The sequence below is a fragment of the Zophobas morio genome, unplaced genomic scaffold (assembly GCF_036711695.1).
Source record: "Zophobas morio isolate AGI-343-1 ecotype UQ-CSIRO unplaced genomic scaffold, CSIRO_AGI_Zmor_V1 ptg000008l, whole genome shotgun sequence".
NCBI classification, from domain to species: domain Eukaryota; kingdom Metazoa; phylum Arthropoda; class Insecta; order Coleoptera; family Tenebrionidae; genus Zophobas; species Zophobas morio.
Window position 1 is genome coordinate 6,216,317 of NW_026972113.1, and position 24,078 is coordinate 6,240,394.

The 24,078-nt window shown below is 33.8% G+C and overlaps 2 protein-coding genes and 1 long non-coding RNA gene across 3 annotated transcripts; 2 read left to right on the forward strand and 1 right to left on the reverse strand.

Annotated features, from left to right (window-relative positions):
- The first annotated feature begins 6,950 nt into the window (after positions 1-6,950).
- On the forward strand, positions 6,951-7,782 carry LOC135124768 (general odorant-binding protein 19d-like). The gene is made up of 6 exons (XM_064049987.1): positions 6,951-7,055; positions 7,104-7,188; positions 7,253-7,341; positions 7,394-7,511; positions 7,559-7,629; positions 7,679-7,782. Exons 1-6 carry the CDS (start codon positions 7,008-7,010, stop codon positions 7,715-7,717), a joined length of 450 nt encoding a protein of 149 aa, XP_063906057.1. The 5' UTR covers positions 6,951-7,007; the 3' UTR covers positions 7,718-7,782.
- Positions 7,783-12,555: 4,773 nt separating this feature from the next.
- Positions 12,556-13,826, forward strand: LOC135125164 (uncharacterized). Its single transcript, XR_010279861.1, has 2 exons — positions 12,556-12,826; positions 12,877-13,826. It is a non-coding gene; the product is annotated as an uncharacterized LOC135125164 (long non-coding RNA).
- Vha16-1 (Vacuolar H[+] ATPase 16kD subunit 1) lies at positions 13,515-23,686 on the reverse strand. The gene is made up of 3 exons (XM_064050537.1): positions 23,475-23,686; positions 20,867-21,059; positions 13,515-14,770 (listed from the first exon to the last, which is right to left on the reverse strand). Exons 1-3 carry the CDS (start codon positions 23,554-23,556, stop codon positions 14,566-14,568), a joined length of 480 nt encoding a protein of 159 aa, XP_063906607.1. The 5' UTR covers positions 23,557-23,686; the 3' UTR covers positions 13,515-14,565.
- Positions 23,687-24,078: the final 392 nt, after the last annotated feature.

A 24,078-nucleotide genomic window follows, 5' to 3' on the forward strand; every position in this document is an offset into this window, starting at 1 on the left:
AACTGTTCCAGTTCTGCCAACACAACGCAAGATATGATATGTTTTCTAATGTAAACAATAACAAGAAAAATAATTAGTGAACTTTGGATAATTTTGCAAAGTTGGAACAAGACAAAGAGCATTTTCATTTTTTAATTATTATTGTTAGTATTAAAATATTTTGTAGTGTTTCCTATATAATGAAAAAACTGGGAACTTCGTAACTGAACTGTTGGCAACACTACGTTCACTACTTAGCTTATTTCACTAATTATTTAATTTACTTCTCTTTTACTGACTTTAATTTTCATTCTGTAATGTTTCTTTTCATGATTTACCATACATGAACAATTAAGAAATTCAAAATAAGCGTCATTGATGACAGCTTACAGTGACAGCAGTAACTCTAACGTCATAATCTCACAAATATTACCAGAAACCATATTCACACGTTACAATGAACAGAGACAAAAAAATCGACGGTCCCTTTTTTCATGAAACATTGACGTTTACACTAGGGAAATTATTGAAGGTCGGTTGCACAGTGGACACGTGCAACCCGAGTCGACTCTACTTATGTCATTAAATTCTGAGAGAGGTTGCTATTTATTTTCTTTTCTGTCAAGAAGTGTGGTGATGTCATGTTTAGGTCATGGCTTTAAAAGTTGTGGATATAGGAAACACTACAAGGGAGGATATTCTATGGATGTGGGTTGTTCCGAGTTTGAACTTTGACGATTATTTAAAGTTTCTTGAGTGAATATTTCCTAAATTGATACCAACTGTGCCAGTTCTACCAACACAACGCAAGATATGATATGTTTTCTAATATAAACAATAACAAGGAAAATAATTACTGTAATTTGGATAGTTTTGCAAAGTTCGAACAAGACAAACAGCAATTTCATTTTTTAATTATTATTGTTAGTATTAAAATATTTTGTAGTGTTTCCTATATAATGAAAAAACTGGGAACATCGTAACTGAACTGTTGGCAGCGCTACGTTCACTACTTAGCTTATTTCACTAATTATTTAATTTACTTCTCTTTTACTGACTTTAATTTTTATTCTGTAATGTTTCTTTTCATGATTTACTATTCATGAGTAATTAAGAAATTGAAAATAAGCGACATTGATGACAGCTTACAGTGACAGCAGTAACTCTAACGTCATAATCTCACAAATATTACCAGAAACCATAATCACACGTTACAATGAACAGAGACAAAAAAATCGACGGTCCCCTTTTTCATGAAACACTGACGTTTACACTAGGGAAATTCTTGAAGGTCGGTTGCAAGGTAGACACGTGCAACCCGAGTCGACTCTATTTATGTCATTTAATTCTGAGAGAAGTTGCTATTTATTTTCTTTTCTGTCAAGAAGTGTGGTTATGTCATGTTTAGGTCATGGCTTTTTAGGTTGTGGTTATAGAAAACACTTCAAGGGAGGATATTCTATGGATGTGGGTTGTTCCGAGTTTGAACTTTGACGATTATTTAAAGTTTCTTGAGTGAATATTTCCTCAATAGATACCAACTGCTTCAGCTCTGCCAAGATAACGCAAGATATGATATGTACTCTAAAATAAACAATAACAAGAAAAATAATTACTGAAATTTGGATAGTTTTGCAAAGTTGGAACAAGACAAAGAGCATTTTCATTTTTTAATTATTATTATTAGTATTAAAATCTTTTGTAGTGTTTCCTATATAATGAAAAAACTGGGAACTTCGTAACTGAACTGTTGGCTGCGCTACGTTCACTACTTAGCTTATTTCACTAATTATTTAATTTACTTCTCTTTTACTGACTTTAATTTTCATTCTGTAATGTTTCTTTTCATGATTTACAATTCATGAACAATTAAGAAATTGAAATTAAGCGACATTGATGACAGCTTACTGTGACAGCAGTAACTCTAACGTCATAATCTCACAAATATTACCAGTAACCATAACCACACGTTACAACGAACAGAGACAAAAAATCGACGGTCCCCTTTTTCATGAAACATTGACGTTTACACTAGGGAAATTCTTGAAGGTCGGTTGCAAGGTGGACACGTGCAACCCGAGTTGACTCTATTAATGTCATTTAATTCTGAGAGAAGTCGCTATTTATTTTCTTTTCTGTCAAGAAGTGTGGTTATGTCATGTTTAGGTCATGGCTTTTTTAAGTTGTGGATATAGAAAACACTACAAGGGAGGATATTCTATGGATGTGGGTTGTTCCGAGTTTGAACTTTGACGATTATTTAAAGTTTCTTGAGAGAATAGTTCATAAATTGATACCAACTGTTTCAGTTCTGCCAACACAACGCAAGATATGATATGTTTTCTAATATAAACAATAACAAGAAAAATAATTACTGAAATTTGGATAGTTTTGTAAAGTTGGAACAAGACAAACAGCATTTTCATTTTTTAATTATTATTATTACTAGTATTAAAATCTCTTGAAGTGTTTCCTATATACTGAAAAAACTGGGAACTACATAACTGAACTGTTGGCAGCACTACGTTCACTACTTAGCTTATTTCACTAATTATTTAATTTACTTCTCTTTTACTGACTTTAATTTTCATTCTGTAATGTTTCTTTTCATGATTTACCATACACGAACAATTAAGAAATTGAAAATAAGCGTCATTGATGACAGTTTACAGTGACAGCAGTAACTCTAACGTCATAATCTCACAAATATTACCAGAAACCATATCCACACGTTACAATGAACAGAGACAAAAAACCGACGGTCCTCTTTTTTATGAAACATTGACGTTTACACTAGGGAAATTCTTGAAGGTCGGTTGCAAGGTGGACACGTGCAACCCGAGTCGACTGTACTTATGTCATTTAATTCTGAGAGAAGTCGCTATTTATTTTCTTTTCTGTCAAGAAGTGTGGTTATGTCATGTTTAGGTCATGGCTTTTTAAGTTGTGGATATAGAAAACAATTCAAGGGGGATATTCTATGGATGTGGGTTGTTCCGAGTTTGAACTTTGACGATTATTTAAAGTTTCTTGAGTGAATATTTCCTAAATTGATACCAACTGTTTCAGTTCTGCCAACACAACGCAAGATATGATATGTATTCTAATATAAACAATAACAAGAAAAATAATTACTGAAATTTGGATAGTTTTGTAAAGTTGGAACAATACAAACAGCATTTTCATTTTTTAATTATTATTATTAGTATTAAAATCTCTTGTAGTGTTTCCTATATAATGAAAAAACTGGGAACTTCGTAACTGAACTGTTGGCAGCGCTACGTTCACTACTTAGCTTATTTCACTTATTATTTAATTTACTTCTCTTTTACTAACTTTAATTTTCATTCTGTAATGTTTCTTTTCATGATTTACTATTCATGAACAATTAAGAAATTGAGAATAAGCGACATTGATGACAGCTTACTGTGACAGCAGTAACTCTAACGTCATAATCTCACAAATATTACTAGAAACCATAATCACACGTTACAATGAACAGAGACAAAAAAATCGACGGTCCCCTTTTTCATGAAACATTGACGTTTACACTGGGGAAATTCTGGAAGGTCGGTTGCAAGGTAGACACGTGCAACCCGAGTCGACTCTACTTATGTCCTTTAATTCTGAGAGAAGTTGCTGTTTATTTTCTTTTCTGTCAAGAAGTGTGGTTATGTCATGTTTAGGTCATGGCTTTTTAAGTTGTAGATATAGAAAACACTACAAGGGAGGATATTCTATGGATGTGGGTTGTTCCGAGTTTGAACTTTGACGATTATTTAAAGTTTCTTGAGTGAATATTCTCTAAATTGATACCAACTGTTTCAGTTCTGCCAACACAACGCAAGATATGATATGTTTTCTAATATAAACAATAACAAGAAAAATAATTAGTGAATTTTGGATAGTTTTGTAAAGTTGGAACAATACAAACAGCATTTTCATTTTTTAATTATTATTATTATTAGTATTAAAATCTCTTGTAGTGTTTCTATATATAATGAAAAAACTGGAAACTTCGTAACTGAACTGTCGCCAGCGCTACGTTCACTACTTAGCTTATTTCACTAATTATTTAATTTACTTCTCTTTTACTGACTTTAATTTTCATGCTGTAATGTTTCTTTTCATGATTTACAATTCATGAACAATTAAGAAATTGAAAATAAGCGACATTTATGACAGGTTACTGTGACAGCAGTAACTCTAACGTCATAATCTCACAAATATTACCAGAAATCATATTCACACGTTACAATGAACAGAGACAAAAAAATCGACGGTCCCCTTTTTCATGAAACATTGACGTTTACACTGGGGAAATTCTTGAAGGTCGGTTGCAAGGTGGACACGTGCAACCCGAGTCGACTCTACTTATTTCTTTTAATTCTGAGAGAAGTCGGTATTTATTTTCTTTTCTGTCAAGAAGTGTGGTTATGTCATGTTTAAGTAATGGTATTTTAAGTTGTGGATATAGAAAACACTTCAAGGGAGGATATTCTATGGATGTGGGTTCTTCCGAGTTCGAACTTTGACAATTATTTAAAGTTTCTTGAGTGAATATTTCCTGAATTGTTACTAAATGTTTCAGTTCTGCCAACCGACGCAATATATGATATGTTTTCTAATGTAAACAATAACAAGAAAAATAATTAGTGAACGTTGGATAGTTTTGCAAAGTTGGAACAAGACAAACAGCATTTTCATTTTTTAATTATTATTATTAGTATTAAAATCTCTTGTAGTGTTTCCTATATAATGAAAAAACTGGGAACTTCGTAACTGAACTGTTGGCAGCGCTACGTTCACTACTTAGTTTATTTCATTAATTATTTAATTTACTTCTCTTTTACTGACATTAATTTTCATTCTGTAATGTTTCTTTTCATGATTTACAATTACCAGAAACCATATTTACAAGTTACAATGAACAGAGACAAAAAAATTGACGGTCCCCTTTTTCATAAAACATTGACGTTTACACTAGGGAAATTCTTGAAGGTCGGTTGCAAGGTGGACACGTGCAACCCGAGTCGACTCTACTTACGTTCTTTAATTCTGAGAGAAGTCGCTATTTATTTTCTTTTCTGTCAAGGAGTGTGGTTATGTCATGTTTAGGTAATCGCTTTTTTAAGTTGTGGATATAGCAAACACTACAAGGGAGGATATTCTATGGATATGGGTTCTTCCGAGTTTGAACTTTGACGATTCTTTAAAGTTTCTTGAGTGAATATTTTCTAAATTGTTACCAACTGTTTCAGATCTGCCAACACAACGCAAGATATGATATGTTTTCTAATATAAACAATAAGAAGAAAAATAATTACTGAAATTTGGATAGTTTTGCAAAGTTGGAACAAGACAAACAGCATTTTCATTTTTTAATTATTATTATTAGTATTAAAATCTCTTGTAGTGTTTCCTATATAATGAAAAAACTAGGAACTTCGTAACTGAACTGTTGGCAGCGCTACGTTCACTACTTAGCTTATTTCACTAATTATTTAATTTACTTCTCTTTTACTGACTTTAATTTTCATGCTGTAATGTTTCTTTTCATGATTTACTATTCATGAACAATTAAGAAATAGAAAATAAGGGACATTGATGACAGCTTACAGTGACAACAGTAACTCTAACGTCATAATCTCACAAATATTACCAGAAACCATAATCACACGTTACAATGAACAGAGACAAAAAAATCGACGGTCCCCTTTTTCATGAAACACTGACGTTTACACTAGGGAAATTCTTGAAGGTCGGTTGCAAGGTGGACACGTGCAACCCGAGTCGACTCTACTTATGTCATTTAATTCTGAGAGAAGTCGCTATTTATTTTCTTTTCTGTCAAGAAGTGTGGTTATGTAATGTTTAGGTCATGGCTTTTTTAAGTTGTGGATATAGAAAACCCTACAAGGGAGGATATTCTATGGACGATTATTTGAAGTTTCTCAAGTGAATATTTCTTAGATAGATACCAACTGTTGCAGTTCTGCCAACATATGTAAAGAAGTAAAAGCACAAACTTATTTTCATTTTTTGCGATTTTTAAAATCTGTTGTATTACTTTCCTTATTTGAGAAAAAAGAGAAATTTTCGGTGTAACTACTGAGAAAACTATAGAATATCAGAGAAGCGGCAACTTTTGTCATCAACACCACGCATTTTGCTTATGCTTGAGCAAAGAGTACACAAAGTCAAAATTCATTACAAAAAAGCATGTTTAATTGACATGATCCATCTAAATGAATTTTCCTATCAAGGAAGTTTAAAGTGTACCTACCTATGTTGAAAAGAGTCGTCATTAAGGGGCTTTTTCGCTCAAATTTCTAGTTGTATCTTCTCTGATATTAGGTATACGTAAAACTTACCCTTAACATTGGTGCTGAAAAAATTCGTTTATTTCTTTAACATCTTAGGTTTTACAAGATCAAAATCGAATCCCATTTTTAACCTTGAAATATATTTGTTTCTTTTATTTTTACATATTTAAAGATTACGTTGAGTCATAGTTTGACAGAAACAAGATTTTAATTAATTGATAATTATAAACGCGACAACCTGTTTTAACATGCAACGAAATCAAAAACTGATACAGGGTAGGTGAAATAAACATTACACAACTATGTATACCTTTACGAAAAAACTATGACATTTATATGATAATAAAGTGTTTTTGACAACTCATACACTTCCAGTAACCTTCCATAATAAAGACTACGCGGAAACTGTACACTTTTTACCCATCGCATGTCGCCAAACACTAATTTACTTCATTATTTTTACAAATTTTCGACGTTCACTTGTGTTCGATAATTACATCTAAGGTGTTATTACACTAATTGGTCAGAAACATACGCTGATTGAGGAAACAATGTCTATTATTTACGTCTAGTTTCATAATCAATTTAAAAAAAAGTACACCTTGAGCGACCTCCACCGATTACAAAAATAATATAAAATGAGACGACTGAGCAACTGTCATCAGTCTCATTTCAAAATCACCGTGTACAGCTACAAAAAAAATGAAAACCCTCCTAGTTTTGGCAACACTTTTCTTCGCCGCAAATGCTGTAAGTTTTTAAATATTTTTATATTTAAAAGTAATAGTTGTCTCATAGTTGGACAAAGACTTCATTGACAAATTTGTGGCAGAAGTTAAGAAAGTCGGGGAAACTTGTATCAAAGAAGTCTCCGCTAGTGAAGGTAATAATAATAAAAATAGTAATAAGTGTATTCAATTTCAAACCCTAACCCGTTCTAAATCTAGACGACATCAAGGTCCTCCTGTCCCACAACATCCCGGAATCGCACGAAGGCAAATGCTTGATTTTCTGTTTCCACAAGAACTTCCACATCGTAAGTCCATTTTTTTTTTGAAAATTTTTCATATTTACATAAAACACTGTAGCAAAACGAAGACGGCTCTATCGATAAAGACGGGGCAGCTAAAGCTCTAGAGCCCCTAAAAGAGCAAGACGAGGACGTGTACAACAAAATGGTGACGGTTTTCAAGAACTGCGAAGGAAGTGAGTGATTATTTTGGGGTGGTTTGAGGATAATGCTGTTTTTTTAGCCCCCGTGGAGAGCGACTCTTGCGATTATGCTGCTAGTTTGGCCACGTGTGCTGCCAAGGAGGGAAAAGCCGTGAGTAGGGTGAATCGTGAATTTTCGGTTTGTGAGAATTTTTTTGCAGTTGGGGCTGGATCAACTTCTTGCCGAAATCGAAATCTGAGGATTTGAGTAGATTAAAATGTTGTGTGTTACCAAAAGAATGTAATAAAGATTTATAGACATGTAGTTTTTGAGTTTACGATTCACATAGTTGCGAACACTGTCAACAAAATTTTAAAAATTTCTAAACACAAATAAAAGCGTTAGTAAAATTATTCCATGATTAAAGAAAATACTTAAATTGTTGGAAATTCTAAGAACATTTTAAATCTCATTAAGAAGGCAATTACAGCTTCATTACGTTTTTATTTTATCCACAGAAAGATACTTTTTCAGATCATGTTACACACAATCCATTTTCTTATTTTTCTTAACCTAAATTTACCATAATTAAAAAAGTATCCCGCAATATCAAAAAATATCGTATTTATAACAACGTATTTGACAGAACTCAAGATTTACAAATTTAATCACCCTGTATAACAAATTAAAATGATTGTCCCTTTTTCAGACGCCTGTCGAGGGAAATAAACTAAAAAGTTTTGTGCAAAATTTCAGACCTCCATCTTGAAACATGGCTGACTTAAAAATATTACTATTATTAAATATGGCCACTTTACACATAATAAACACAAATATGTTGAAAATATATTGTATAAATAATTCTGAAAATCTCTGAAAATATACAGCGTGAGTCACTAACTCGATACCTCATTAATTATTGAAAATAAAAAAAGTCGGGACTAAAAAGCCGTAACATTAAAATTATTTTCAACTATAGAGAGTGTTCTATTTTTGAGACTTAACACATGACTTATTTTCTTAAATAAAGAAATTACGATGCAATGTTGCCACGTTGTTCCAATTTTCTTGAAATTTTTTATCAATATAAAATATTACAATTTCCAAATATTTTATTCTTACTCTGCTTTTATTCTCTCTCTTTTTTGTTTTGTTAAGCAATAAAATATTTTCTATCGATGTTTGAAAAATGCAATGTTTTAGAGTAAAGTCGCGATCTTTTCTATAGAACCACTCCCTAGTGTAAATTTTCAAAATTTGTTTGGTGTAAGTGACCTTGACAGGTTTCTGGGGGAAAACATATGTGTCAAAAATTTGACAGGTTAGATGGCCCCATTGTCAATGTAGATATTTTATTTTAATAAATAGATGAACAGAACATACAGTCTGCACGGGATACAGTGCGGCATAGCTGAGGGCAACCGAAACATTCGTGTTGTGCTAGTTTCGATTGCCATGTCAACTACCGCTACCAACCGCGTTCGGCGTAAAGTACTAGGTGACAGGGCTACCAACTTGACTTTTTATCGAGTGGTTCCGTAGAAATGACCGCTACTGTAGATAAGAAATTCAGGAAAATTGGAATAATGTGGCAACGTCACAACGGAATTTCAAAATTAAATTACGGCTACAAAACCTACAACGATTAAGTCAATTAAAATATATACAGGGAGAGTCATTAAGCGTGTGATTGTCGACATCTATGTAATTAAATATTAAAGAGATACAGAGTGTTTCTTTTTGAGTTAGCTTAAGTTAGGTTTTTTTTATGGAATACAGTATATTTAATATTCTACCGTTGCGATGTTGCCACGTTATTCCAATTTCCTTGATTTTTTTAGCACAAAAAAATTCCCATAGTGTTAATTTTAAAATCTGTGTTGCAATATTTTATGGCGAGATAAACAGAAGTACGTGTTTTATTGTGGTATCCATTAAATAAAATTTTAATATACAGGGTGTTTATAAAAGTATAGAATGTTAAAATATTGATATTTCAGTCTTTTCAAATAGAACACCTATATTTTATTACTTCTTTTTACTCTATTTTTTGTTTTTGTCCGTATGGCGGAAATATGAATCTTTACACTCTGTATAATCAGATTCACAAAATATTGCATCACAGATTTTAAAAATAATCCTACTGACGATTTTTTTATGAACCCTAGGATTAAAAAAAATTTAAGAAATTTGGAATAACATGGCAACATAGCAATGGAATTAAAAACAAATTGGTTATAAACCCTAGAAAGGCGCTAGTACTTGCTAAGATAAGACTGATTGTGGCAAACGACTTACCTTCCAAGAAAACAGAGGGGGGGGGGGGCTAATACTTGTCAAGATGAGACTGATTTTGGCAGATGACCCACTCTTCCAAGAAAACAAAGGGTGGGTGGGCGGGGCTAGTACTTCTCAAGATGAGACTGATTTTGGCAGATGACATATCCTCAAAGAAAATAAGGGAGGGTGGTGCTAGTACTTGCTAAAAATAAAAAAACTTAAAAATCAATCAAAATTTTTCCTTTTCACTATTTGTCATTTTTCGATTTTTTAACAACAAACAAATTCCTTGGAACTGAAATTTTGAAAAATCGAAAAATTGAAAATTAAAAACAAAATTTTCAGATGCTTTAAAACTTTAAAACCGTAACTACGGTAAACATGTCAAACGCTGATCAAAATTGCTTTTTACTCCCTTCCAAAAACTCGGTGACAAAAAATCAAAAATCGAAAATTTAAAACAATAAACATCTATTTTCTCGATATTTTTTAAAATCGAAAGACAGATCAAAAAATTGAAAATTTAAAAAGCGAGAAATTGAAAAGTTCGAAAGTTGAAAAATCGAAAAACTGAAAAATCTACTAGTACTCGCTACGATAAGACTGATTTTGGCAAATGATTTCTCTAAGAAAACAAAGGGTGGGTGGGTGGGGCTAGCACTTGCCAAATAAGCTACCCTCTAAGAAAATAAAAGGCGGGTGAGCCAGGCTAGTATTTGCCAAAATAAGACTCATTTTGGCAAACGACCTACTCTTCTAAGAAGAGGTACTAGCCCCGCCCACCCACCCTTTATTTTCTTAGAAGGTAGGTCATCTGCCAAAATCAATCTTATCTTGGCAAGTATGAAACTGATTTTTGTAAATGACATATCCTCTAAGCAAATAAGGGTGGGTGGGCGGGGCTAGTACTTGTCAAGATGAGACTGATTTTGGCAGATGACCCACTCTTTCAAGAAAACAAAGGGTGGGTGGGCGGGGCTAGTACTTGTCAAGATAAGACTGATTTTGGCAGAAGACTCATTCTTCTAAGAAAGTAAAGCCTGGGTGGGTGAGGCTAGTACTTGCTAAAAATAAAAAAACTTAAAAATCTAGAAATGACAAATTGAGAAATCGGAAAATTGTACAACTGTTTAATCGGAAAAAAACTGAAATATCGAAAAATTGAAAAAAAAAACAAATCTTATAAAATCGAATTCGAAATTCCAGTTTATATCCTCTAATTAAAAAAGGGTGGGTGGGCGGGGCTAAAACTTACTAAGATAGGACTGAACAATATTACGAGTAGTCACTGGGTTGGTGGGCGGGCCTACTGCTTGCTCATAAAACTAGAAAAAAGCTAAATTCACCCCGTCCACCTTCTTTCTCGATTTCACTGACTTATTTTATTTAATGTAAAATGAAAACTGAAAATAACAGTATTGTATTCCCAAAATTTTCTAGGAAAATGGAGTGAGCCGTTCCTGATTTAATCAATAAAAAAATGACTCATTCATTTTTTTTTTAAGCCACCCGTTTAAGCAAATCTAAAAAATATGAATGCAATGATAAATCACAAGTAAAAACCGATCATATTTTGCACATTTTGGATACAATTAATTCGGGAAAATTTTGCGATGACGTCATCAATTTTTTGGGGGGAATAAACAGTTCTATTTTAATTAGCAATTTACCATGGTTACAATAACTTTACAACGTCTGCAAGACTTCAAAGTATTTAGTTTTCCAATTGTTGATTTATTCAATAAAATAAATTGACTGATTTTTTTTAGCAAGTACTAGCCCCGCCCACCCGCCACCTATTTTCTCAGAGGATATGTCATTTGCCAAAAGAAGTGTTAGCTTAGCAAGTACTAGGGCCGCCCACCCACCCCCTATTTTCTCAGAGGGTATGTTATTTTCCAAAATAAGTCTTATCGTAGCAGGTACTAGCCCCGCCCACCCCCCCCTATTTTCTCAGAGAATATGTCATTTGCCTAAATAAATCTCATCTTAGCAAATACTAGCCCCCTTCACCCGCCCTCCATTTTCTTAAAAAGTATGTCATTTGCCAAAATGTTAGTATTTGCTAAGATAAGACTTATTTTTTTTAGATTTTTGGTTAGATAACGTTATAGATAATAACTTTACAATATCTGCAAGATTTCGAAGTATGTATTCATTTTTGCCATTGTTGGTTTATTCAATACATTTTGATTTTAAATATTACTATGCTTACAATAACTTGAAAACATCTGCAAGATTTCAAAGCATTCGGTTTGGCAGATTTAAAATTAAATTGCAAAATGTTGTTTCATAATTTTGATTTTTTCCAAAAATCTGGACGTTTTGGGTAAAAACTCAATTCGAGGTCATAAACTACATGTGTAGGACTATGTTATTTTATTCAATTTAAAACCCATTTTATATGTACTTACAATTTCGAAGTGACGTCATTACATTATTGGTGGGGATGATTAGACAAATTTTGGTTAGCGTGTTACCATCTACATGATATTCCTAATATAAATACAAAATTTGACAACACTCGGCTAGTACTTTCGGAGATTATCTGTCTAATCAAAATATAGAGAGTGCCATTTGAAAAAACCAAGTTGTTTGTTACGCTTTAAAAACACAACACTCTGTATAGTTGAAAGTAATTTGAGTGTGTGCTTCTTAAAGAACCATACAGCTTTCGAAAACTACGCGTAGCGACTATCAGGTATCACATTTTAAAAATGCAAATTTAAAACGAAACATTCTGTATAATTGAAATTAATGTCAAATTCTAGGTCTTCATTCTTCGATAAATAATTTTTTCAGCAGAACTTTGGGACATTCTGTATAATTCTATTTACCACCAGTTGACAACACAATGGCTGTCAGCAAGTAATACCAGATAAAAAATGAGGTAACTATAACCTGTTTTTTTTTGAGGCCAAGGTCGAGACGTTTCGCAACTATATCGGCATCTTCTCGAACAAACTAAATTACCTGTTTGCAACATAACCTCAATGAGAATTAATCTCTGCTACATCAATGTTCTCGAAGGATTGTTGATTTTTTCTGGTTAAATATTTTGTAAGGATGTGGTTAAGGCAACGTTAAGGTATGCGTAGACAATACTTTTGCTATTTTTTAGTATACAATTATTTACAGACAGAAACAACACTCAAAATTACTATTATATAGGCCTGAAATTAAAAACAGAATTCGACGTACTCAAGTAGACGCAATTTAGAGTGGAAATGCCGTGAGAAGAATATGAACCACGAAGCATCACGTGTTCTTCTCGAAGTTTTTCGACTCTACTTCGCTACATTACTGTCCTCGACTTCTTGTCAACAAATTCCTTGTTTTCTCTTAGATGACGTTTCAATCGCCACAGTCCTCCAAGTAATAAACAGTTAAGCGAAAAAGGGTTCAATGAAAAATCAAGCTTTTGTAATATCGAAATTCGGCAGGTTTTAAAAATCGGTTTTACTGTGGAATTTTAGACCTAGTAAACCTGCCTTAACACAATGAAGGGTTAAAAAAACAACCATCTTCAACATTAACAAAATAACTTGTATTCTCATCAACACAAAGAAAAAAAAATCATTTAGCATAACGGGACTACATGTATTTTCGAATATCTTTTTTTTTTTGAAAAACTTACAAGCTTAGGCCAAACGTATGCGAAGATAACGATTAAACGGTCTGATTATAAATCGAAGCCATATATTTCGTTAAAACTGTACATAAACAAGTCTAATAGCGGACAAAAGAAAAACAAAATAAAATTTACACAACAAAAATTGTAATGGAATGTACAAATTATTTATTTTCAACATAATTTTGCTGTTCCCTTCTTACAACAGAGGCATTTCTACATTTCGAACCTAAAAGACAGACGGCTGGAGTCGTCGACACTCCCCCAGCCGCCAAGCCCGGTGCTGCGTACTAGAAGAAAGTATAATGACGAGAAAAAAAATACTATCAACATGTTTAGGTTATAGACGCAAGGGCGCGGCTCTGGACTGGGTTGTGTGTTAAGGGCAGTTCACAGCCGCGCCCCCAAGTGTCCTAGGCTACAGAGAAGGCTAACACGTATAACTATGGACACCAAACCATCGATCGATACATAGATAATGTTGCCATTATTTACAACAACTGTATTTATTATTATTGTTTAATTACAAACTGTCAACACTGCGCCTGATTAATGGAAGGTCAAACGACGAACGCAAAGAAACGTGAGCAATCTCGATACAATAGTGTGAACATCATACTCTGCTAAGGAACAAACACTTAATTAACAAAGTTGGCAATGATATGTAGAATTTAAAAGAACAGAACGCTACTGTAGGTCTATAAGGCTCAACAAATCTCGAACATGCCCATGAAATTAAAAATAATTGTGCTACTTTTGTAACTTTATTCTTTGTAACTTTAAATACTCAGAGTCGTAGACCCTTAAATCGCATATTATGAAATGATTAACCTAACAAACTACTAATAACTATACAATAATTAATTTATCAAGGCGTAACCCTTTATGAACATGACAGCCAATGTAGCATGATTCAAGCCCAGTCCAAATTATTTACAATGACAGGACCCGCATCGTCATACGAGTTCCATCACAATAAAATATTTACACCTTCTATGCCTCGTCCGTCAAATTCATCAAAGCTTACAACACGGTTTTATACATCTTTTTATACAATAAACATTAAAAATAGGATGAAGGAGATAACATTTCGAAAAATCAGGTTATGGGGGAAACTCTACTATGACAGTACAGGGGACTGGATTTGAAAGGATGAATCTGCTCTGTTTTACACTTAAAAAAAGAAAACGATTAACTTATTTTGTGTAGAGGTAGATGGCGACGATGAGACCGTAAAGACCCAATACTTCTGCGAAAATGAGGATGAGGATCATGCCTACGAAGAGACGGGGCTGCTGGGCCGTTCCTCGGACACCTGCATCACCTACGATGCCGATGGCGAAACCGGCCGCCAGACCAGAGAAGCCTACTGCGAGACCGGCACCCAAATGCACGAAACCCCTAAAACACAAAAATAAAATTAATTTTTTTAATAAATTTAATTCTCCAAAAAAAAAAAAAAAAAGTTATTTATGCCTTCTGGATTTCGTCGTATAATTTAACATTACATTAAGCACAGCTGTTAAGTGACAAGTAAAATAAAAGAAAGGTGTCCTGCTGGGGCCTCAAATTGGAGATCTATAGAAATATAGTGGTTTTGTGACAACACCAAGTTTTGTAAAAATTCATCTGAATTTTGTTTTTTTTTTCAATTTTTCGATTTCTCGTTTATCCGATTTTTCAATTTGTCATTTTTAGATTTTTAAGTTTTTTTATTTTTAGCAAGTACTAGCCCCGCCCACCCTCCTTTATTTTCTTAGTGTATATGTCATTTGCCAAAATCAGTCTCATCTTGACAAGTACTAGCCCCGCCCACCCACCCTTATTTTCTTAGGGGATGTAATTTGCAAAAATCTGTTTCATACTTGCCAAGATAAGATTGATTTTGGCAGATGACCTACTTTTCTAAGAAAATAAAGGGTAGGTGGGCGGGGCTAGTACCTTTTCTTAGAAGAGTAGGTCTAGTATGCCCCACCCGCCTTTTATTTTCTTAGAGGATAGGTTATTTGGCAAGTGCTAGCCCCACCCACCCGCCCTTTGTTTTCTTAGAGAGTCGATCATTTGCCAAAATCAGTCTTATCGTAGCGAGTACTACTAGATTTTTCAGTTTTTCGATTTTGCAACTTTCCAATTTTTCAGTTTCTCGCTTTTTAAATTTCCAATTATTTGATCTCTTTCGGTTTTTTAATTTTACAATTTTGGCAGTTTTCCGATTTCTCAATTATTTGATTTTTAAAAATATCGAGAAAATAGATGTTTATTTTTTTAAATTTTCGATTTTTGATTTTTTGTCACCGAGTTTTTGGAAGGGAGTAAAAGCAATTTTGATCAGCGATTGCCATGTTTATCGTAACTTTAAAACATCTGAAAATTTTGTTTCTAATTTTCAATTTTTGGATTTTTGATTTTTCAAAAATTCATGTCCAATAAATTTGTTTGTTGTTAAAAAATCGAAAAATGACAAATCGTGAAAAGGAAACATTTTACCTTGAGAACTTGAAAAATTAAAAAATTCCAAAATTGTAAAACGAATTATTAAATGTTGAAAAATCTAAAAACTAAAAAAAAAAAAATGAAAACTGGAATTTCGAATTCGATTTTATGAGATTTTGTTTTTTTTTTAATTTTTCGATTTCTCATTTATCCGATTTTTCAATTTGTCATTTTTAGATTTTTAGGTTTTTTATTTTTAGCAAGTACTAGCCCCACCCACCTAGGCTTTACTTTCTTAGAAGAATGAGTCATCTGCCAAAATCAGTCTCATCTTGACAAGTACTAGCCCCGCCCACCCACCCTTTGTTTTCTTGGAAGACTGGGTCATCTGCCAAAATCAGTCTTATCTTGACAAGTACTAGCCCCGCCCACCCACCCTTATTTTCTTAGAGGATATGTCATTTGCAAAAATTAGTTTCATACTTGCCAAGATGTTTATTTTTTCGATTTTTGATTTTTTGTCACCGAGTTTTTGGAAGGGAGCAAAAAGCCATTTTGATCAGAGATTGCCATGTTTACCGTAACTTTAAAACATCTGAAAATTTTGTTTCTAATTTTCAATTTTTCGATTTTTCGATTTTTCAAAATTTCAGTTCCAATAAATTTGTTTGTTGTTAAAAAATCGAAAAACAACAAATCGTGAAAAGGAAACATTTTAATTTGAGAATTTAGAAAATTAAAAATCAAAAAATTCCAAAATTGTAAAACAAATTATGAAATGTTGAAAAATCTAAAAACTAAAAAAAAAATGAAAACTGGAATCTCGAATTCGATTTTGTAAGATTTTGTTTTTTTTTCAATTTTTCGATTTCTCATTTATCCGATTTTTCAATTTGCAATTTTTAGATTTTTTAGTTTTTTTTATTTTTCGCAAGTACTAGCCCCACCCACCCAGGCTTTACTTTCTTAGAAGAATAAGTCATCTACTAAAATCAGCCTTATCTTGGCAAATACTAGCTCCCCGCCCACCTTCCCTTATTTTCTTAGAGGATGTCATTTGCCAAAATCAGTCTCATCTTGACAAGTACTAGCCCCGCCCACCCACCCTTTGTTTTCTTGGAAGAGTGGGTCATCTGCCAAAATCAGTCTTTTCTTGACAAGTACTAGCCCCGCCCACCCACCCTTATTTTCTTAGAGGATATGTCATTTGCAAAAATTAGTTTCATACTTCCCAAAATACCATTGATTTTGGCAGATGACCTATCTTCTTAAGAACTTGAGTAATCAAAAAATTGGAATTAAAAACTGCAAATTGTCAAACAAATTATCAAATGAAATAGTCAAAAGTTGAAAAATCTAAAAACAAAAAAAAAAAAAAATGAAAACTGGAATTTGGAATTCGATTTTATAAGATTTGTTTTTTTTTTCTATTTTTGATTTTGAATTTCCGATTAAACAGTTGTACAATTTTCCGATTTCTCATTTATCCGAGTTTTCAATTTGCATTTTTAGATTTTTAAGTTTTTTATTTTTAACAAGTACTAGCCCCCCGCCCACCGTCCCTTAGAAGAAATGTCATTTGCCAAAATCAGTCTTTTCTTGACAAGTACTAGCCCCGCCCACCCACCCTTATTTTCTTAGAGGATATGTCATTTGCAAAAATTAGTTTCATACTTGCCAAGATAAGACTGATTTTGGCAGATGACCTACTTTTCTAAGAAAATAAAGGGTGGGTGGGCGGGGCTAGTACCCTTTCTTAGAAGAGTAGGTTGTTTGTCAAAATGTGTCTTATTTTGGTAAATACCAGCCTGGCTCACCCGCCTTTTATTTTCTTAGAGGATAGGTTATTTGGCAAGTGCTAGCCCCACCCACCCACCCTTTGTTTTCTTAGAGAAATCATTTGCCAGAATCAGTCTTATCGTAGCGAGTACTACTAGATTTTTCAGTTTTTCGATTTTCCAACTTTCGAATTTTTCAATTTCTCCCATTTTAAATTTTCAATTTTTTGATCTGTCTTTCGATTTTAAAAAATATCGAGAAAATGGACGTTTATTTTTTTAAATTTTCGATTTTTGATTTTTTGTCACCGAGTTTTTGGACGGGAGTAAAAAGCAATTTTGATCAGAGATTGCCATATTTACCGTAACTTTAAAACATCTGAAAATTCTGTTTCTAATTTTCGATTTTTCAAAATTTTAGTTCCAATGAATTTGTTTGTTAAAAAATCGAAAAATGTCAAATCGTGAAAAGGAAAAATTTTAACTTGAGAACTTGAAAAATCAAAATGGAGTTAAAAACTGCAAAATTGTCAAACAAATTATCAAATGAACTATTCAAAAGTTGAAAAATCTAAAAACAAAAAAAAAAAAAATGAAAACTGGAATTTCGAATTCGATTTTACAAGATGTGTGTTTTTTTTTCAATTTTTGATTTTGATTTTCCGATTAAACAGTTGTACAATTTTCCGATTTCTCATTTATCCGAGTTTTCAATTTGTGATTTTTAATTTTTAAGTACATATTTTTATTTTTAACAAGTACTAGCCCCCGCCCACCCTCCCGTATTTTCTTAGAGGATATGTCATTTGCCAAAATCAGTCTCATCTTGACAAGTACTAGCCCCGCCCACCCACCCTTTGTTTTCTTAGAAGAGTGGGTCATCTGCCAAAATCAGTCTCATCTTGACAAGTACTGACCCCGCCCACCCACCCTTATTTTCTTACTTGCCAAGATAAGATTGATTTTGGCAGATGACTTACCTTCTAAGAAAATAAAGGGTGGGTGGGCGGGGCTAGTACCTTTTCTTAGAAGAGTAGGTCGTTTGTCAAAATGAGTCTTATTTTGGCAAATACTAGCCTATTATTTTAAATTGGAGATTCGAAACATTAAAAATCGAAAAACGGAAAAATCGAAAATGTAAAATTTAAAGCATTGAAAAACTGAAAATTCGAGAAAAAAATCATAAAACTGAAATGTCGAAAAATTGGAAAATCGAAAAGTTGAAAAATCGCAAAATGAGAAGCCGGAAAATCGAAAAATCGTGAAATCGAAATTACCCAAAATCGAAAAACAGAAAAAACGAAAAATGTAAAAGAGAGAAGTCTAAAGATCGGGAAATAAAAATATCAAAAAGTAAAAAAAGAAATTTAAAATTTTATAAAATTGAAACATACAAAAATCGAAAAAGTGAATGAAAAATCAAGAAATCAGAACATCAAAAAATCGAAACATTAAAAATCTAAAATTTAAAAAAGGGAAGTTCTGAAAAATCACAAAAGTAAAAAATCAAAAAATTGAGAAATCGGAAACTCGAAGAATTAAATGTTTAACCCCAGAACTGAGATGTCGAAAAATTGAAACATTGAGAAATCAAAAAATTCAAAATTGAAACATTTAAACTTAAAAAATTTAAAATCTAAAATTTCCCAAATCAAAAAATTGAAGAATCTAAGAATTGAAGAATTGGAAAAGTGAATATTCGAAAAATTGGAAAATCAAAAAATCGAAAAATTGCGAAGTCGAAATTACCCAAAATCGAAAAATTCAAAATTGAAACATACAAACTTAAAAATAATGGTAAAATTGAAATATGGAAAAAACAAAATGTAAAATTTAAAAAAATCTAAACACTAAAAAGACTAGGAATCGAAATCCAAAATTTAAAAAATCGAAAAAATGGAGAACCGAAAATTTGAAAAATCGGGTAATTAAAAAATCCCAAAACCGAAATGGCGAAAAATTGAAAATTCTAAAAACTGGAAATTCGAGAAATCGAAAAATCGCAAAAACTGAAATATCGAAATTGAAAAATTGAAACATCGAGAAACCGAAACATCAAACAATGGAGAAATCGAGAAGTTGAAAAATGGAAAAATTGAAAATGTAAAATTTAAAAAACAAAAAGTACTACCATAGTGTAAAATTTCACTTTTGGAAAAGTTGTCTAAAAATTCTGAAAAAATTCAGAGACGTGCTGACTCCAAAAATATAGCATGCTTACGGTACCGGAGCAATATTTCCGGAAAATTCGGTGTAAAATTAGGATTTTTTGAAATTTTCGAAAATTGCGATATTTCAATGGACGATTCTGGAAAAACGGTTTAAGTCATCGAAGAAAGGAAGCCAGAAGTGACTTTGTTTTAATTTAGCCTAATAATTATTCAAGCTGATTTTTTGTAAAACTTTCAATTTTTGTTTTAACTCTCTCATTTTTAATTTCCATGAGTTTCGTCGCAAAACGGCAAAATATACGAAATTTCAAAGCCAACCTGATGTATGACGTTTTAGCTACATATTTAAAAAAAAAGTTTAACAAACATTACAAACATGATTGAAACCGATTCTAAAGGTGTTCATACGTATAATACAAGTGACGAAAAATAAAAAAAGCCTTTTTATGAGTCCTCAAACTGAAAATCTATAGAATATAGTGGCTTTGTTGCAATTCTGATATAAACTGTGCTGTAAAGAAATCTGATTTTGGTGATCCCATTTCTATAAACTCCTAAATATTCTCCAAGAAAGAATTTAAGAACTAAAAGAACAGAATTAAGATAAAAACGAACAGTTAGCAACTCTTGGTCGCAAAACATTAACAATTTTGGGTTAATCGAACTTTAAAATGCGTTGAAAACATAACAAAACATACTTAAATTTGGATTTATAAAAGTTGAAATAGGTAGCAAATGTACAATTAGAGCTGAAATATTGGTTGCCTATCAAAAAAGTTAAAAAAAAAAATTCCGAAAATTGAAAACCAACTCGATCTTTAATAATCGCCTTTCCAACGTTGTTACTTGAAATGGATGTACATTGTTCAGATTTTGTCCACCCATGAAATATACTCAGATAAAATATTTTTATCATCATTAATAATAATCGTAACACAAAACCATCAATTTTAATGTTTTTGTTTATCAAATTTTAAAGAAACACTAAGAAGATAATATTGTCCCCGAGTCCCCGAGATTAGTCATTATTAATTTTATTTCATTTCCAAAAGCCAAGTTAGCCACTTGTGAATAACGAACCCACCGTTCCTATTAGCCAAAACCCAATTACTTACTTGTATAACGTGTATTCTTCGCTCGCTGGGCCAATACCTCCGGCAATAAGGACAGCAATAACTAGACCGTAGATGGCAATGATACCCGCCATGACAACAGGGATTATAGATTTCATAATAAGTTCTGGCCTCATCACCGACATGGCTGCTATACCGGTGCCTGATTTCGCCGTCCCGTAGGCGGCTCCTAGGGCTGAAAAACAAAACCATTTTGTTACAACCCCGCCTGCTTAGAAAATAGTTACAATTACAATCCCGAAGGATAAACGAGTTAAATATAGTGAGAGCATAAAATTTATAATTACAGCCCTGAACCGAGACGCGATGTGTAAAAAGCGCGCACGCTTATTTATTGCAACATAAAGCAATTTAAAAATAAATACGGACGACGTATTAATAATAACAAAAAACGCGGCATGGTTTGGGTGCACGGGGAACCTTTCCTAGTGCATGGGTATTTTAAGCGGCATGCAACTATTGGAATGAAGGTCACTGTCACTTTTAACTATTTCAGGCGCCCCGAAATAACAACAAAAATCGAAGATAGGTTTTTGAATAGTCGAACCATCAATTGCAAGGGTTTCGGCGATTCATAAATGAGTGAAAATTTCTGCTACGGAAATATTTGAGTCCGATCCAATTCTGTTTCGAAATAAAAACAAAGGCGTATCAGTTTTGGGTGGGAATAAAGTGTGTTTAATTTGATAAAAAAAAGTTGGATGAGTGTCTTGAGTTGACTTTCGCGATAAATTTATGTCAATAGACAACAAATAGATTAAGTAATGAGTAATGACCATGAGGAAGTATGAACGTGAATAAATAAAACTGCAACGGAATATTAGTATGCACATTCTTGACGGGTATCGGAAGAAAGCTCGAGGTACTTATCAGATTCGATTATTCAGAGAGAACAAACACACATTAGTTGTATTGGTAAATGATAATTTTAAAACCAAGTTAAGTAGGGTGCAAAAATAGATTCGAAAGTGGTGTGGCAGTTGCTCGCTCCAACTTTCTATTTTTAATGTAAGACTACAATTGTTTTCTCGAAAACTAAAAGGAAAAATTAAAACTCATTTTCCAATATGACTTAAAAAAATAAATCATTTTGAATTGAAACTAAGACATAAGTAATGGGGTCATCTTTTTCAGTGTCTAATTTTATGTGTTCTTGGCATTTCACAACTCATAAAAAACGAAAATATACGCTGCCCATTTCCGTCCGTCTTTTATTGGCGCTGATAGTTCATCTCCGAAACTACTGAACCGATTACTCTTAACTTTACTTGAGACTGAGAAGTCATTACTTATCCCTGGCAACAAATGCTCAATTGTGCCCGATACAATTTGGAACAATGTCTAAATTAGTGGAACACGAAGTAAACTTGTCCGATAAGACAATCAGGTCTTTATCTTTCCATATAAAATTTCATGCAACTGTGGTCTAGTGTCAACATAATTTATTTGGTAAGAAATGACAGCTTGTTGACAACTACAAGACAATGAAATCGTTATTTCTGAATAAAATACGTGCACCAGCTGTCAATTGGAAATCCCTATTTGAATCATAATGTGTAAAAACTTTACTATAACCTGATTGAATCACGTGGTAACAATTTTCATGGACTGGATACCAATTTGGACTTTAGTAAGGTCGTAAATCGTGACGTAACAATTTCACATTTCTAGCGTCCTTGTTTTTTTCATGGCCCACTACACCATTAGTGTAACCCATTTTGCGCCCCCACAAACCCCAAAGTACCCACTTTATCAAAATCTAGAGACAATAGACCTCAATCACATGACGCCTTATCTAATCTAGCCGTTGCAACGTTGTTGCGCCCGACCTAACACCCCATCTGAATGCAGAGGATTTGCTCCAGGTGTCAATACACGCATTATTGGCACTCTGCCACCCACCGCAATTATTTATTTTTGTCAGACGGGCCAAACAATTGCGTACATGACTAATCTGTTTGGGTTGAAATGCTCTTGTCTCCCCTCAATATCAACCGAATTCTAGGTTATGCAACTCGGTATTGAAATTCACGTGACTTGGTGCAAACCTTGAAGTCACATGCTTCTCAGGTGGTTAGTTACACCCACCTGTTCAAAACCAAAATCGCCAAAAAACGGATAATTTTGAGGGGTCACGTGACGGTGTTAAGAGTGACAGGCGTCGCCTGCTTGACACCCGGAATGAGAGGGTCTGCGAAAAATAGGGTTCAGGTTTTCGATTTTGTCCTACGATACCTAATAGTGATACTAATGATGGTGATGATTATGGTAATATGGTATTATTAAATGGGTTCGTTGGTTGTTGGTGAGTCAGGGTGGGTCCAGGCATGTGACCCGCAAACTGGGTTACCCTCGCGCGGGTGTCCCGTTTTCGGGCTTTTTCTCTCGGGGGCGCAAGCGATCGATCCGGTCCTGCCTTTGGCAGGCGACCCGCGCAACGCCCATGGGCGGCCCAGCTAGCCCAGACCTGACTCAAAACTATTTTAGAACCTTGTTTTGAGTGCGATCCAGGCGGTTGGTGGCCTCGGCGGCCGAAAAGCGGCTCCGAGGGACAAAATCGATACTTGACAGAAGGGTTTATTCCACTTACAACTGAAGATGATAGCGGCCGCCGCCCCCATCACCCCGAAGAAGGGCCCGTACACTGGATTTTCTTCGCCGATTGCGACCATTTTCGGTTGTGGAGTATTTACAGGTTGGAACGGACCGCGACTCACAAAAGACTACACGAAACCAGCGAAGTCACTGACAAATATGGCTTACACGACTGCCACAAGCAGCAATGGGTCATATGACGATAAGAGATTTTCTAGTGGAGTACTGGTGGAAAGCCGCTCGCGATTGGCCGGTTTGCGAATCAAGGGCGCGCGACGGCCAATGGGAGCGGGCCGTGGGCCATTATCTGATGACATCATTTTCACTACACGTCAACGGGGGCGACATGAACACGGAAAAATACCCCGCGGACACCTTTCATTACTAAAACTAGCGTCAAAAACGAAAACGGGATTTTTTAGTAACCAAAATTGTGTTAGAAGTCGCAAATCGGGGTTAAAATTGTCACAAAAGCGGCGCTCCTGTCACATGATCAGCGCGGTTTCCGGCGCGAAGCACGCGCGCGTCTGGCGCCAATTTCGAATTTTTCCTCATCAACAGGACTTGCCACAGGCGGATTGTGCTCAGGATCGATTACA